This window comes from Oratosquilla oratoria, chromosome 41 (assembly GCF_046742065.1).
Source record: "Oratosquilla oratoria isolate Oo_2021 chromosome 41, ASM4674206v1, whole genome shotgun sequence".
Lineage (NCBI taxonomy): Eukaryota > Metazoa > Arthropoda > Malacostraca > Stomatopoda > Squillidae > Oratosquilla > Oratosquilla oratoria.
In genome coordinates, this window is record NC_134817.1 from 1,555,001 (window position 1) to 1,569,519 (window position 14,519).

The 14,519-nt window shown below is 38.3% G+C and overlaps 1 protein-coding gene across 1 annotated transcript in view; it reads left to right on the forward strand.

The window, feature by feature from the left end:
• The first annotated feature begins 9,518 nt into the window (after positions 1-9,518).
• Positions 9,519-14,519, forward strand: part of e(r) (enhancer of rudimentary) — a 42,222-nt gene continuing 37,221 nt past the window's right edge. The window contains exon 1 of the mRNA XM_076177748.1: positions 9,519-9,624. Coding sequence (XP_076033863.1) covers positions 9,622-9,624 — 3 coding nt within the window. The 5' untranslated portion in view covers positions 9,519-9,621. The remainder of the gene's footprint in view (positions 9,625-14,519) is intronic.

The following is a 14,519-nucleotide window of genomic DNA, read 5'->3' on the forward strand; positions in this document are numbered from 1 at the left end:
GCTAAAGGCTGCCTTTATGTATGTTGGGGAATACGTGTCATGGCGTGTGACCTATCGGTATGTTAGTAATGGATACATTTCCTCCCCGACCTCTTGAGGTACGTCCTCGTACCTTGGGTTAAGGTCGTGACTGTGGGGTTTGGCATAGAAAATTGCAAGGAAAAGATATGATAATGTGCGATGTCACTAGTGGGAGATATTGACTTGTAAAATTCATTATTGTCTTGAATGAGTAAAGGGGAGGGGGTTTGCGTATATTATCATATCTTTAATATATTCAATAAGCTTTGAAAAAATTGCACGAAGAAATACTTTCACTTGCACGTATATATATATTTTTTTTTCAATGAGAACTCATGTTTGCCACTGTACTGTAGTTCGGGATATCTTTTCAATGAGATATTTATTTTCCCTTTTCATTTCTTCACTGAGAATTAGGTACATTTTCACTCGAGGCATAGCTTATTCAATGTAAAATATTCTAAAAATGTCAGTATTTGTTTGTTTGTGAGGCTGTTCTAAATTGTGTTTGTTGTTCATATATATATATATATATATATATATATATATATATATATATATATATATATATATATGTGAACAACAAACACAATTGGTAATCTCTTCTGAGATATCACACATTTACGAATGTACATATAGATTATGGGATTATTTCCTATTTATTTATATTTCTTATGTCTCTGTGAGAAGTATTTAACATGTATTCTGATACTGCATAAAATCATTTATTTATTTGTTATATATTGTATTGTTTGATTGGTGGGATGTAAGTTTATTTATTTAATTTGTTTCACTGTGTTATGAATTAAATGTTGCTCATATTTGTTTCGTGGATGTTATGTCGAGGTTTTGTGAAAATTATTGGCTACATTTTTGTGGGAAATGGTATTTTTTGTAAAGTATACTGCTGTTCGTATCATCACTCTTGTGCATTGATTATAGAAACCCGTGATTTTTGTTCTTTGTTGTTCAATAGAGTTAACCTTTGAGTTTAAAAACAGTGTATGTTTGAGATGGAGGTAATTGACATTTCGTGTATGGTTTTTTATTATGGTATTGGATAATAATTGGTTGTCTTTGAGTGGGAAGTTTTGTTGGTTTATCTTGAGGATGTGTCTTTCTTGAATTCTGAGTGATATATTTATGTATCTTGGTTGGGTTTGTCAGAGTTTTATCGTTTCAGAGTTGAGTTGGTAAGGTGAGAATATTTTACATGTTGAGTTTAGACTAATGCATTGGATATGGTTATCTTATGTTAGCAATTAATGGAGGTAGGATAGTTTTTGTGTTAATGTGATTGTGTATTATTCTTGGTTCGTCACGATCTGAAGGAAGTGGAGAAAAAATATAGATGAAATGGGTTTGGTAAGGGATCGCTAATACCATGTAACCTATTGAAACGCACGATGTCTTACCGTGGGTCACGGTGGAGGGAGTGGGTGCAGGTAGAATATTGAGGTGGTTAAGCGGGGCCGATTTCCTGCTGGCCACGCCCAACCGATGCGATATTCTTGGTCCTCGTCGGTCATCAAGGGGCTGGAGGTCAGGCTCTCGTCCGGCTCCGTATGAGATAAGCTAGAACGATTAAAAGAAATTGGTGGATGTACGTTATTTGGTACTCACGATAACTGGTGAGGTTAGTTGTGGACGGGGTATGTGGAGATGCCTCAATACTGCTTAGGCGAGTCTCATTGACCTGGGGGTCCTATGCATTCTGACCGAAGTCGCGTGGTACCAGGTCGACCTTCAAGACAGCGCACTGGCCTAGGTCTCTCACGGCTTGTTGGTGTCGCCTAGCTTTGTTCTAGAAGTAAGGGAACGAGTAAATGGAGTGGTTACTTACGGAGTGATGTGCGATGCGTTTCGATGGGGTTGTTGCTTGTCCAATCGTCGCTTGGGAGGGGACGGTTGGCGGAGGTGTGGGGTATAGATGCGTCGCTGGATGGGAAGCGTGCGCGAGGCTGAATGAAATCTTGTGGGTAGTTGCCTCGATTCCGGGGGCTTGGTTGAAGAAGTGATGTACTGGGGGTTCTCGTGATTTGATGGTGATGTGTTGATTTGATTGAAGTCTTGGGTTGCTGGAAATCACTGCTCTGGGTTGACGATACTATTCATGTAACTGGTGAATGGCTACTCAGACACGCTACGGGATATAGTGTGGTGAGTTTTGTTGCTGATGGTCTCATACTCAGACACGCTATGGAGGGGAAGTGTGGAGAGTAGAGGCCAGTACTCTGACAGCGGTTTCTATAAATGTTTTGTTTTTCTTTTCTGATCCGACGCTTTTTTTTTCGCCAGTACGGTCGTTGTCCTAAGGGGGCTCCTCATTTTGAGTTGCCACTTTTCGACACGTACACAACGGTTTTTTCATCTCACCATTTCTTTTCATATTTTTGTAGCAATTGTTGACTACTTGTTAGCCGGGGAGGGGTTGTGGTGAGGCTTGGAGCCTACTTCCCATGTGTACCTTCATTGTTCATCTCACCACGCGAACCTTCGCGGACTTTTTGGCCCTGTGGGCGGCATTTGGCGTGGCGGGGCCCAAGGGCTGGCTCTGGGCTGGATCACATTATTGTGGCCCTGGGAGATGATTGGTTAGTTACCCAAGCGTTGTAGCGCGCCTGGCACCTAGCAGGGTCGCTTGGCTTGAGAAGGCAGTTCATTTCTGCCCATGTTGCCTGCCGAGGTTGGTTACTACGTATGTACTCTCACCCAAGAGTAGTGTCCTCGTCCAGTACTCTCTCGCTGATAGTAGTTGACTCCTGCTCCGAATCATATCACTAATACATAAAATAAAGGAACAGAATAACACATTATCGTTTGTTTTCGCGCTTTCACCTCTCGTTCCACTGACTACCATATATATATATATATATATATATATATATATATATATATATATATATATATGTGTGTGTGTGTGTGTGTGTGTGTGTGTGTGTGTGTATGTGTGTGTGTGTGTGTGTATGAAACGTAAAGACGTTTAGTTTCCTCTAACTCCAACATTACATGCACGAAGATGGCTACCATTTGATGATTACCAGCGAGTAAAATCAAATATACTTATCTTTGGCATGATGAATAATACTGGATTACATACATAGTTTCTAACACTTGACAAAATGTAACTTACATGAGATTGGCTATTTCAAATCACTAATGTCCTACTAAAATCTCGTTTATACTTAGATCCATACACAAGTTCATTGAAAGTACATTACAAGCAGCTGAATTCTTCTCGAAACGAATAGAAACGAGAAAACATATTTTAACTCCACATCCACATTAGGGGCGGTAACCCCGTTCTCATTAGAACACACTCATCCATACAGTGAAATCAAGACTAAATACTTGAGTCGCCTTTATACACACGCTGAATATGGAAGGTATGCAACTTTCCTTATATTATTTACGATATTATCTCGAATTAATACAGGGAGAAAAAGAACATGAAAGAAAGTGAAGAGAGAAGGGTGAGTCAAGTATAGAGGACAAGTTCAAGGGTGTAGGTAGAAGTGAAGGCGGTGAGGGGAAAGTGAGTAGAGTATTTGAAAGAGTTGCTGAATGTGGAGAAGGTTAGAGAAGGATTGATTGTAACAACGTGGGGAGCTAGGAAAAGGACTGCGTCAAGGGAAGGGAATTAATAGAGGTAACTTTTTCTTAACACTGCCTCATTTCTTTTTCGTGGTTTGTGGGGCTGATACCCAATCGGACCTCAACCTTGTAGGTAATCTGGAACAGTTCATGCGTGATCGCAGGAGATGGTGTCCACGGCATGCCAATGCAGTGACGATACCAGAAGGAAGCTGATGCATCACACGGTGACGTCACCAAGTCACCTCTGGTCCGGAGTGAGCTGCGGTTAGGGGCTATTACTCAGAGCGGATGCCTTTTCTAACTTCTGCGCCGCGCCTAAGATTCGAACAGACGTCAAATTCACCATGCGGTTGCCAGACGCGTGTTTGTGAGCGCGTGATTGCACACATAGGAGAGGGAGAGGACACTCCTTTTATGGGAGTATCAGTGACTTCTGGGGCATAGAATTCTTTAACTAAATTATTTGATTATAATAATTGAGCATGGAGTATGGACACAACTATTACTCATTCCATTACCAAAGGGGAAATGAGATGTTTATATAAGTGGCTTCTTTGTGGCCCGTCTACTCCATTTATCATTATTATATTTTCGTGAAGGTATAACATTGTAGTGTCAGGTAAAGCGTCTTTCAAAATTAAAATCTTGTTGGTCTCAATATATCACAAGTTGGAGCTTGGTTGCGTAAACTTCTTTCGGACATTGTGAAATAAAAGTTGCAGAGTTTAGGTCATAAAGTAGATCATCGGTTTCCCGATGGAATTAAAAAAGACAAGAGTTTTGTAGCTTAAATGGCCTTCTTTAATGCTTGAAGAGGTTTACCTACCCTTAATTTCTGCAGGGTTATTGTGGTTGTTTTTGTCTTCCTTACTATCATTACTCAAGATTGGCTTAGGAGAGGACTAAAGAAATAATATTTGTATCTATAGATATGCTACCCATAGTGTTGGTATTAGATATACCATGGAATTTAGTACTATGCCCATGCTGTTGGGCTTTGTATCAAGGTTTATGTATGTTGTTAGGATGTTTAGACTCTTGGGTCTTTTAAAAGACTCCTTTGGATTACTAGTGTGTCTATAAACCAGGATTTATACTGCCAATATAAGCTGCTCCAACTAATGTTTTATCCTTTTACTTAAATGTCTACAAGGTGGCAGATAACAATGATAGTTACGATGTTATCTACCTTGACTTTAACAAAGCGTTCGACAGGGTACCCCACCAGTCACTACTAAATAAAATAAAATCCCATGGCATAGGAGGAAAGGTGTTTGAATGAGTTAGAGTATGAATTAGTGACAGAAAACAGCGGGTCACCATTAACGGTGCAAAATCCAAAATGGGAAAGTATCACTAGTGTAGTTCCTCAGGGTTCGGTTTTTGGGTCCCTTGTTGTTCATTATGTATGTAAATAACTTAGACAACGGTATTATTAGTGATGTTAGTAAATTTGCTGACAACACGCCATATTAGGTCCAGGGAAGACGCCGGGATACTGTAGGACGATCTTAACAAGTTGTGTGCATGGTCGGTGAAATGGTAAATGAACTTCAATATCTAAAAATGCGGTGCGTTAAACTTAGGTTTACACAACTATAAAACAGGTATATCTTAGATAACACCATTAAAAAAAATGTGGGAAAGACTTGGGAGTGCTAGTGACTCCTGACCTTAAAACCAGGAAATAGTGCATTAGAGCAAGGAATAGAGCTAACAGGGCATTAGGACTTATTGCTAGGACGGTTAAAAAAAAATGCAAATGTAGTTATCAAACTCTTATCTGGTGTTAGAACCATCTTTGACTATACAGTACATTTTTGGTCTCCGTCCTATAGAATACTCGTAGATATCAATTCACTGGGATCAGTACAGAGGAGAATTGCCAAAATCATACATGGGATCGGATATTTTACCTCTATTTACATTCTCTGGAAAGACGTAGAGTGCGGGGTGACCTAACAAAGGTATTCAAATTGTGATGTAGACAAGGTCATCATAGACAACAAGGAAGGACTCGCAATAATGGATTTAAATTGGACAATTTTGGATTTAAGAAGAAAATAGGTAAGAACTGCCTTACCAATAGAGTGGTTAACGAATGAAATAGACTTGGTTACCATGTACTAAGTGTTGAAATCATGGGTAGATGGAGAAGGTTAGATAATCTTATGGGTGGAGATGATAGGTGGTAATGGACATGGAACTGCCTAGTGTAGACCTTCTGGTCTCTTGTGTTCTCCTTTTTTTTATGTTCGTGTGTTCTTGTACCCCTCAGTACGAATGAGGAGAGAGATGGGGCGTTATTGAGAACTTTATGTTCCTGATCCTTTAACTCGCAAGTTGGACTGTAACATTAATCAGTGTATATTTTTTCACTTCATCAACTACCATACCACAATACACTTAGAATAATACTTTGTTATCTCTACCGAAATATATTGCTTAAGTATAGCGTCGTGTAATAAACAAAATATATCCAAGTGTTTTATTGAAAGTTGAACTGTAATATTAGTCAATTTATATTTTTCCTTCTCCAACTATCAAACCACAGTACACATAGGATAATACTTAGTTACCTCTACCGAAATCTATTGCTTAAAGGTCAATTGAGGTTTTGGATTTCTTTATTTGTTATTTCATGTATAAAAATATAACTTAGAAGTTAGAACACTAAAATGCATGTTTCTAGCGTTCTATAGTCTTGATTTTATCCAGATAGCATAATCTTAAAAATGTTTGATAGTAGACGAACCTTCAATGACGTAATTACATTTTCCACCGCTAGGGCAACTGAAAACGTAACGATTGCTGTTCACATTCTTCAACATGGCCAGCACGCAATACGAAAGTGACTTCACATCGAGTGAAAAAGATTTATCGGGTTTGGATCCTCTTTCGTGTTCCAGTGTGGGTACACTACAAGGATACAATGTACAAACCAATTCGGCTATCCAAACAAAACGCAACTGTCGAAGAACATGTCGAAAGCTTCATATATACAGGCAAAAGTTTCAAGAATTCATGAATTACATTTTTTTCTGTGATAAGGTACAATAAAACAGGTCTATGTAGCGAAGAGGATAGAAAATAATTTGATTGAAGGGGAGAGGAAGACTAGCAAAAGATAATCGTAGACATATCTATAAAATTATCTGGCATAGGTAATGCTTGCTGTAGGGGGAGAGAAGCCATCAACCATATGCCTGGCACTGTCACCATGGTCATGTTCACATTACATCTCAATTTCGCTGGTAGTGGTACTTGCAGAAGGTGAATATTCATCATAGGCACTTTGTAACAGGTGGAAAAAACCATTGGGTCTATATCAGTATGAATTCCTCCCCTCTGGTCAAGGATAATTAGGCTTAATTCCTGCTGGGGTGGTGGTGGGGGATTCCACTTGCTTGACTCTCAAGAAAACGGACTTTTATTTGGTTAACTCCAATTGACAAGACGTGGTCATAGGCGTATTATGGAAGCCCCTGTCATCATAGTCGTACCTGTCACCATGGTGGCGTGGTGTGATCATATTCATAGGCCTACAGGCCTAGCTAGCCTATGTCATGACTGTGCCCCTTATCTGCTTAGGCCTAGCCCAAAAATCGGCAGTCAAGCCTAACCATGCTTGTTAACGATTGTCAGTGACAGCGTAGATAACACAGGCCTACCTATACACATGATAATTTACATCTACCTCCAGGCTTTGCCAAACCTTGGTCTTGTCGATGACAAAAAAATTCGGTGTTGCATCTTCTTTTAGAATAGGTTTCATGCTAATTCCTAGTGACTCGGCAAGGCCAGGGTCCCGAGTGTACTGTTTTTTTTTTGTTTTGTTTTTAATGTTTCGGACAGAACTTCGCTTTCAATCCAGGCTTCCATGACTCGTGCCGTCCGCACCGAATGATCCAGTCCTTTTTGTGAACGGAATCTTTCGGAAAAATAATAAAAATTAAGTCCATTCGCAGCAGAAAGTTCCTTCGAATCACTGTTGCAATTTGCGGTGACACCATAAACCATTTTCGAACCAAATAATTGATAAAATCTTGCTAACACACGAAATATGACAGATCACTGATGAAGTTAACAGCGCAGTTCGGCATTTTATAGTGCACGCATATGGCATGCATCAGAACGTAAACAGCAGTACTGACGTCACAGCCGATAAAGCCTTACGAGAACAGCCGAAGATGGCCGAAGAAAAGTTCGTCAGTTACCGGTGTTTTAATAGTCCTTTTTATCGCACTGCGTAATAATTAGGATTTATTTTTGCATTATTTTGTCAAAAAGTGACTAAACCATACGTCTAGCAAATATTCACCACCTCTTTGAAAACCTTCTCAGTTGACGTATAAGCCAAGATCTAAGAATATAAGGTCTAACCACTTCCGACCGAATTTCGAGGGAGTTGGCGCAGCGGGCCCGTGAACGTCACCTGGCTGTTCAAAGTGGGGTTGGCGGGTCCTATAGCTGTCAGTTGAAGCTGGTGCGTCGTAGAAAGACGTTCCCGTCGCTCGCACCGCTCCACGCAATTATATTCTGACAAATATTATATAAAATATATATATAAAATATTATAGTTCCTGTCTATATATATGAATATATAATATATATATATAATATATAAAATATTATAGTTCCTGTCTTCCTTGGCGTTTCACAGTTTTCTTCAGTGTATCACAAAGAGAAAATGGACTCAGCCAAATGACGTCAGAAGCTGCGCAGAAGAATTCAAACGATCTGACCTGTATATTTAGACGGTATAAGCATGCTCTCGTGTAATAAACGAAATATATCCAAGTGTTTTATTGGAGTGATTATTTTCACTGTTGGTAACTATGTTACATGCTATTTTCACTGAATAGCTATGTTGTGCTGGAGGAAAGGCCTTATAATTTTTTTTATTTTTATGTTGAGATTACGTTAGATGTTATTAGGTAATCTTATACTAGCTGCGACTCCCAAAACCTTGCAGTGTTACTGACGTAGATATTCATGACCGCCAGGATGTGCTCTTGGTAAAAACGAGACGTATTGTTTATGTTTATAGTTTTTTTTCGCCATGGCGATATTGTCTCTACTTGGGGCTCAAATTAAGCAATTACTGAATTAGATGTAATTGTAGTCCACCCGGACAACTCAAGAAAAGGAAGAGGAGATCTTTCAGTCACATTCGGAAGGTTACGATATCTAAAATACTGAAACATTATCTAAAGGGATATATAATGCCGCGCAGTGAAAATAACTAACTGACCTCAAAGCAGTGGAATTAACCCACTGTCGCCTCCCCCCCCTCCCCTAGAACCACCGTACGGTGACAATAGCATTGTCCATGTTTTGTCGTAGTGTTCAAGTTTGGTATTATTAAGTTAGTTACCAAATATGTCTATATTCCGAGGAATATCTCCAGTATAGATGACGATACTTATTCTTTTTACATACGGACATCAGCGAGGGAAAAAAGATTTTTTAATGCCATATTGTAAAGATTTTGCAATCATACATCAATAGAATTTGAGGAAGTAATTATAAAATCATCTATCGGTATTTAACAATCTTGCATGCTGAATCAGAATGTAGATAACATGGCATTGGAAAAATAAAAGATATTTATAATTATTTGTAAATGCCATAATATTATTCTTATTACAACACCGAAAAATGAATGTTTACTGGTCATGCAAAAGGCAATGTTTGAATGTTAGATGAAACATTGAACGTGTTTTGTCAATGAAGTATGAGTATTGGGGAACAATAAAGTTTTTTCGTCCTTTAATGGTCATTATGAGAGTTTTTGTTCACTATTTATTGCTACTCTATAATTTTAGTTCAGAATTAATCCTATATGATATTTGTCTTTATTTCTTATATTAGTGTGAGAATATTATTCTTCCATATATCTTTACTTCATGATCTAAGAGTGTGGCTTGTTTTGGAAAGATTCACAAGTCGTAAGATAGGACGCTACCGTCTACCGCAAAGATTCTACGACAAAATATCAATATGGTGAGGATTATTCGGATATTGAGAACCAAATCGGTATGGTACGCGAATATTCAGAATGTGAAGTGAATTCATACAGTCGTCAAGAAAATAGGCTGAATTTGTCGAATATAAGCTACCCTGCATGGTCTAGTCCAAAAGCAAAAGAAAAAAATGCCGCTTTCGATTCATATTGATTTATTCTGTTGATTTTCTAAAAGTGTATCAGTTTAAGCAGGATTTTGCAAGTATTGTATATAAGATGAAAGGTGATAGGTTGCATAGCCATTTATTAAGGTCTGGTTTTGATTAAGTTAGGATGCCCGGGCAGAGTAACAGTTGCTTTACATCAGTGAAGCCTACAATCATTTACCATCAATAGCTACGTAGGGTATCGACTCGATACATAAATATATATTCTATTAAAAATCTTGATTCGAAGTGAAAGTTGCCATGCAGGCTAAAAGGTATTCAAAGTACTGCCCAGTGAAGTATGAGGTGATTACTTCTGGTCACTGGGTGGACAGGCCTGATGAATGCCTCTTCCGGGACATCTACTGTGAGTGTGAGTTACCGTGAGTCACCGCAAACAATTTGTGGTATTCACCAAAGTGATATAGTTGATGTTATAGGTGTGTTAAGAAAATTAATTTACCAACACCCGGAGGAATGGACTATGGACAGCCTTGATGCTTAGTGCAAGGATTCACAAGGATAAGTATAAATAGCATCATATTATTTTGGGGTATTGTTGCATTCTTTTATTTGTATTGCCATTGAATGAATTTTGCAGTGATACATAACATTGTATTGAGTGGAGACTTGGAATTTGAGTGGCAGAAAGAAATGCTGAGGTTTCATTGAGGTGTATAAGTAGTATGTTGAATGGTATTAGGATAGTGTGACAAATGTGATGAGGCAGAGAGTAGGGGCTGGGAAGTGAACTAACAGATAAAGAATGTGGATTAGGCATATGGAAAGAATGAGTCAAGTGAGACAATGTCAGAGTGGATGGAGGGATCTGCGGGATCAGTAATTAGTAAATTTTTAGAGATGTGCACCTATGGAATATAGCAATAGGAAATTAATAATTTTGTAAGTTGTAATACATCAGCATAACATACATTATTCGGTATTCTTTTAGAAGTGCACACCTATGTGCTATAGCATTAGAAAGTTGAATATTGATTTTGTAAATTGTAATGCATCAATGTAATAAGTATTTTTCTAGGCAAAAATCAATATCAGAAAATGTTGCTAAAAGCTATGCAAAAACGAATGATGTCACATTGACTCCTCTGATAGATTCGGAGGTCAGAGATGATGACGACCCTGTTGACTTAGAATTACATGTACTGCATTACTGAGTGCAGGTTAGGTAGGTAGGAGAATAGACAAATTCATCATACTTTAATTTTTTTGACCTACACCTTTACCAAAACAAAGATGGCATCTCAAGCAACTGAAGTGGCTATGTGTGTGTGTTTATAGCTTTTATCAACTTTTTCTAGTATTGATTTCCACTAAGAATAACATATTTCACATTGATGTATTATAATTTACAAAAGTGTAAAATTATTATTTAATTTTCTATTGCCATATTGCGTAGGTGTGCACTTCTAAAAATTTAAATTATTCATGGTGGAAATCAATAACATAAAAAGTTATATATAGACAAACACTTCTACTGCTTGAATTACTATGGTATTTTTTTTTAAAGTACACATCTATGCTATATAGCATTATTAGAAAATTAAATAATTTTATGAATTATAATAAATATACCAAAAGCTTTCCCCCCCCCCTTACATGGGAGGCAGCCAAAAAACAAATTATAATACATTAATGTAATAGATATTTTTCTTGGCGGAAATCAATATTAGAAAATGTTACCAAAAGCTATGTAGAAACGAATGAAGTTGCGTTGACTCCTTTAGATATCATCCTTGTTGTGATAGATTCGGAGGATCAGAGACTACAACGATGACCTGATGATACTTTTCGTAGTGGTGATACTTTTTGTAGTGATATCAAAGAAGCAAGGGAGTTAAAGCTCTTGTGGATAGCCTCTTCTCTTTATTTCTAAAGTATACCGGTTGTATCTATTCTTGAACATATTAATGGTCGAACTATTGACTACATTTTTTGGTAGAGTGTTCCATTTGTTAACAACTGTGGCGTCAAAAAAGTTACTTCTCTTCGTTGTTCTGAACCTTGGTTTCTTAAGTTTCCACTGGTGCCCTCTGGTCTCATACCTTTCTCTCTGTTCAATTTGAAGGAATTGACTGCAGTCAATATTCTTATATCCATTAAGCATCTTGAAAACTTCAATCATATCACTGCGTGTTCTTCTTTCCTGTAGGGTGGTAAATACTAAGGCATCCAGTCTTTCCTTGTGAGGTAATTAACTTAGTTGGGGGACAAGTTTGGTAGCTCTTCTTTGAACTTTTTCCAAAATGTTAGTCTTTTTTCTTGTACGGGGACCAGGCTTGTACAGCATACTCCATGTGAGGTCTTACCAGTGTCGGGTATAGTGCTAGAAATATTTCCTTATCCATACCGGTAAAGGTTCTCTTAACCCCTTCACTACGGGCCACATCACACGTCTGGCAGCTGCAATGTTGCGTCATAATACTCGCATTATCAAAAATAAAGTCACTGCTCTATCACTCGTTCTCTTTCACCCGTGAATTTTGATAACCATAGAAAATATGATGAAGCCAGTTTACAGAGTATGGGGGTCACACAGGTATGACTACAATAAATATAATCAAGACGCCGACGTCGGCATCCTCGCATACCCACTTGCTCCTCATGGCGCCTACGTAGGCGTCACCATATGGAAGGGGTTAATCCTTCCTAACATAGAATTACAGGTACCACCTTACTAAATGCAGGTTAGGTAGGTAGGTTAGGTTAGAATATATAAATTTATTATACTTTTCTTCAGTCTCCCTCTACCAAAACAAAGATGGCATTTCAAGTAGTCAAAGTGGCTATGTTTATTAGTTTATAGCTTTAGCAACTTTTTCATTTGTTTATTTCCACCAAGAATAATATATGTTATGTTGATGTATTATGATTTACCAAATTTTTATTTAATTTTCTATTGCTATATCACGTATACCAACTTTGTTTTGGTATATGCAGAAGTCAAAGAAGTATGATAAATTAGTATTTTCTAGCCTAACATAACCTATCTACCTAACCTAACCTGCATTTGGTAATGTGGTACCTGTAATTCTAGAGGTCAGCAGGGTCATAGTTGTTGTCATTGACCTCCGAATCTATCGAAACAAAGATAGCATCTAAAAGAGTCAATGTGACTTTGTTTGTTTGTGCATAGCTTTTAGGATCCAATCAGTTGTTCACTAACCTGGTGTGAACCCAGACTAGCAAGGCCTCTGATACTTAACAGATGTAAACGAACCTGTGTCAGGAACAGATGGGCAAGCACCTCACCTGGCACTGTGAGCAGTGTGGTACTGCAGTAGTTGTTGCAGTTCTACTGGACCATTTCCCTTTGCAGATAGGGATAACTAGATCCTTTTTCCAGTCTGAGGGAATGGTACCAGACTGCCAGACAGCAGACAGTACTGCATCCAACATGCAGATCAAGGCCTCACCACACTGATGTTGCAGATGCCAGCTGCCTTTCCACCCTTCAACTTACTCTGGCCTCTTTTACCTCTGTAAGGGAGGGCAGAGATTCCTCTAACAGTGGACTGGCAACTGCCACCCAAACATCTTTGAGGGGAAGCTGGTCACTTGGAGAGGGTCACCCTGAGCACCTTCTCAAAGTACTCAGCTAAAGGGCTACACCCCACCACACCTGACACTAGCCATCCATCAGCTGTGTGGATTGTGCCTCTCTGGGTCACAGATTTGTTGCAAAGTATCTTCAGGGCTCAGTAAGACCTGAGATCATTTATATTAAGATGGCCTCTGACATCCTCAGCATTTCTCATAATGAACCTCTCCTTATTCATCCTCAAGAGAGCTCTAGTCCATTGTTTCCACATCCTGTATGCACCTTTTGGTGGTCCTATTTCTATATATTCTAATCCAGGGGTGATTCTAGCACTGTGTTTTTTGTGATTATTTATTTATATATTTATTGTCATACTTTTGTCCTTGTAGTGAAAAATCATGTTTTTCAACAGTCCTTATGTTTCATTCACAATTTTGCTGATGTGTTTGTTAGGTGACAAGGTATCTCTAATGATTGACCACCTCTCTTCTTTTAACCACTTTGGTATGATGACGCCTACGTAGTCATAAGAACATAAGAATGAAGGAGACTGCAAGGGACCATAAGGCCTACAGTAGGCAGCTCCATATCCATCACCACCTGTCATCCCCATCCATAAAGTTGTCTAACCATTTCTTATAACAACTGATAGTGGCATCATGAGGAACGTGTAGGTACAAGAGGATGATGGCGTCGGCGTCTTGATTATATATATATATATTTTTGTAGTTGTACATGAGTTACTCCCAAATTCTGTAAACTGGTTTGATCACAGTTTCTGTGTTTATTATTACTCAGAGTAAAAGAGAACAAGTAATACAACAGTGACTTTATATTTTATTATGCGAGTAGTGTGATGCAAATTACCCATGGCAGCCAATGCTGCACGTGAGAATTTGAGTCATACTGAAATGGTTAATGATTCCCTAGTCACAGTAGAAAGCACACCTACAATTTAACCCATGTAACATGTATTGATATGCTTTATTATTCTATGTCCATTTATGTTGTATGCATTATTTTTATTCATGTAATAATATTTGATTTTAACAAATAGTTTAATTATCCTGCCTGAACTCTCTGTTACTTGTCCAAACTGTGCATGGGTTTGCTTGCTTGCTCTCTCTCTCTCTCTCTCTCTCTCTCTCTCTCTCTGTCTCTGTCTCTG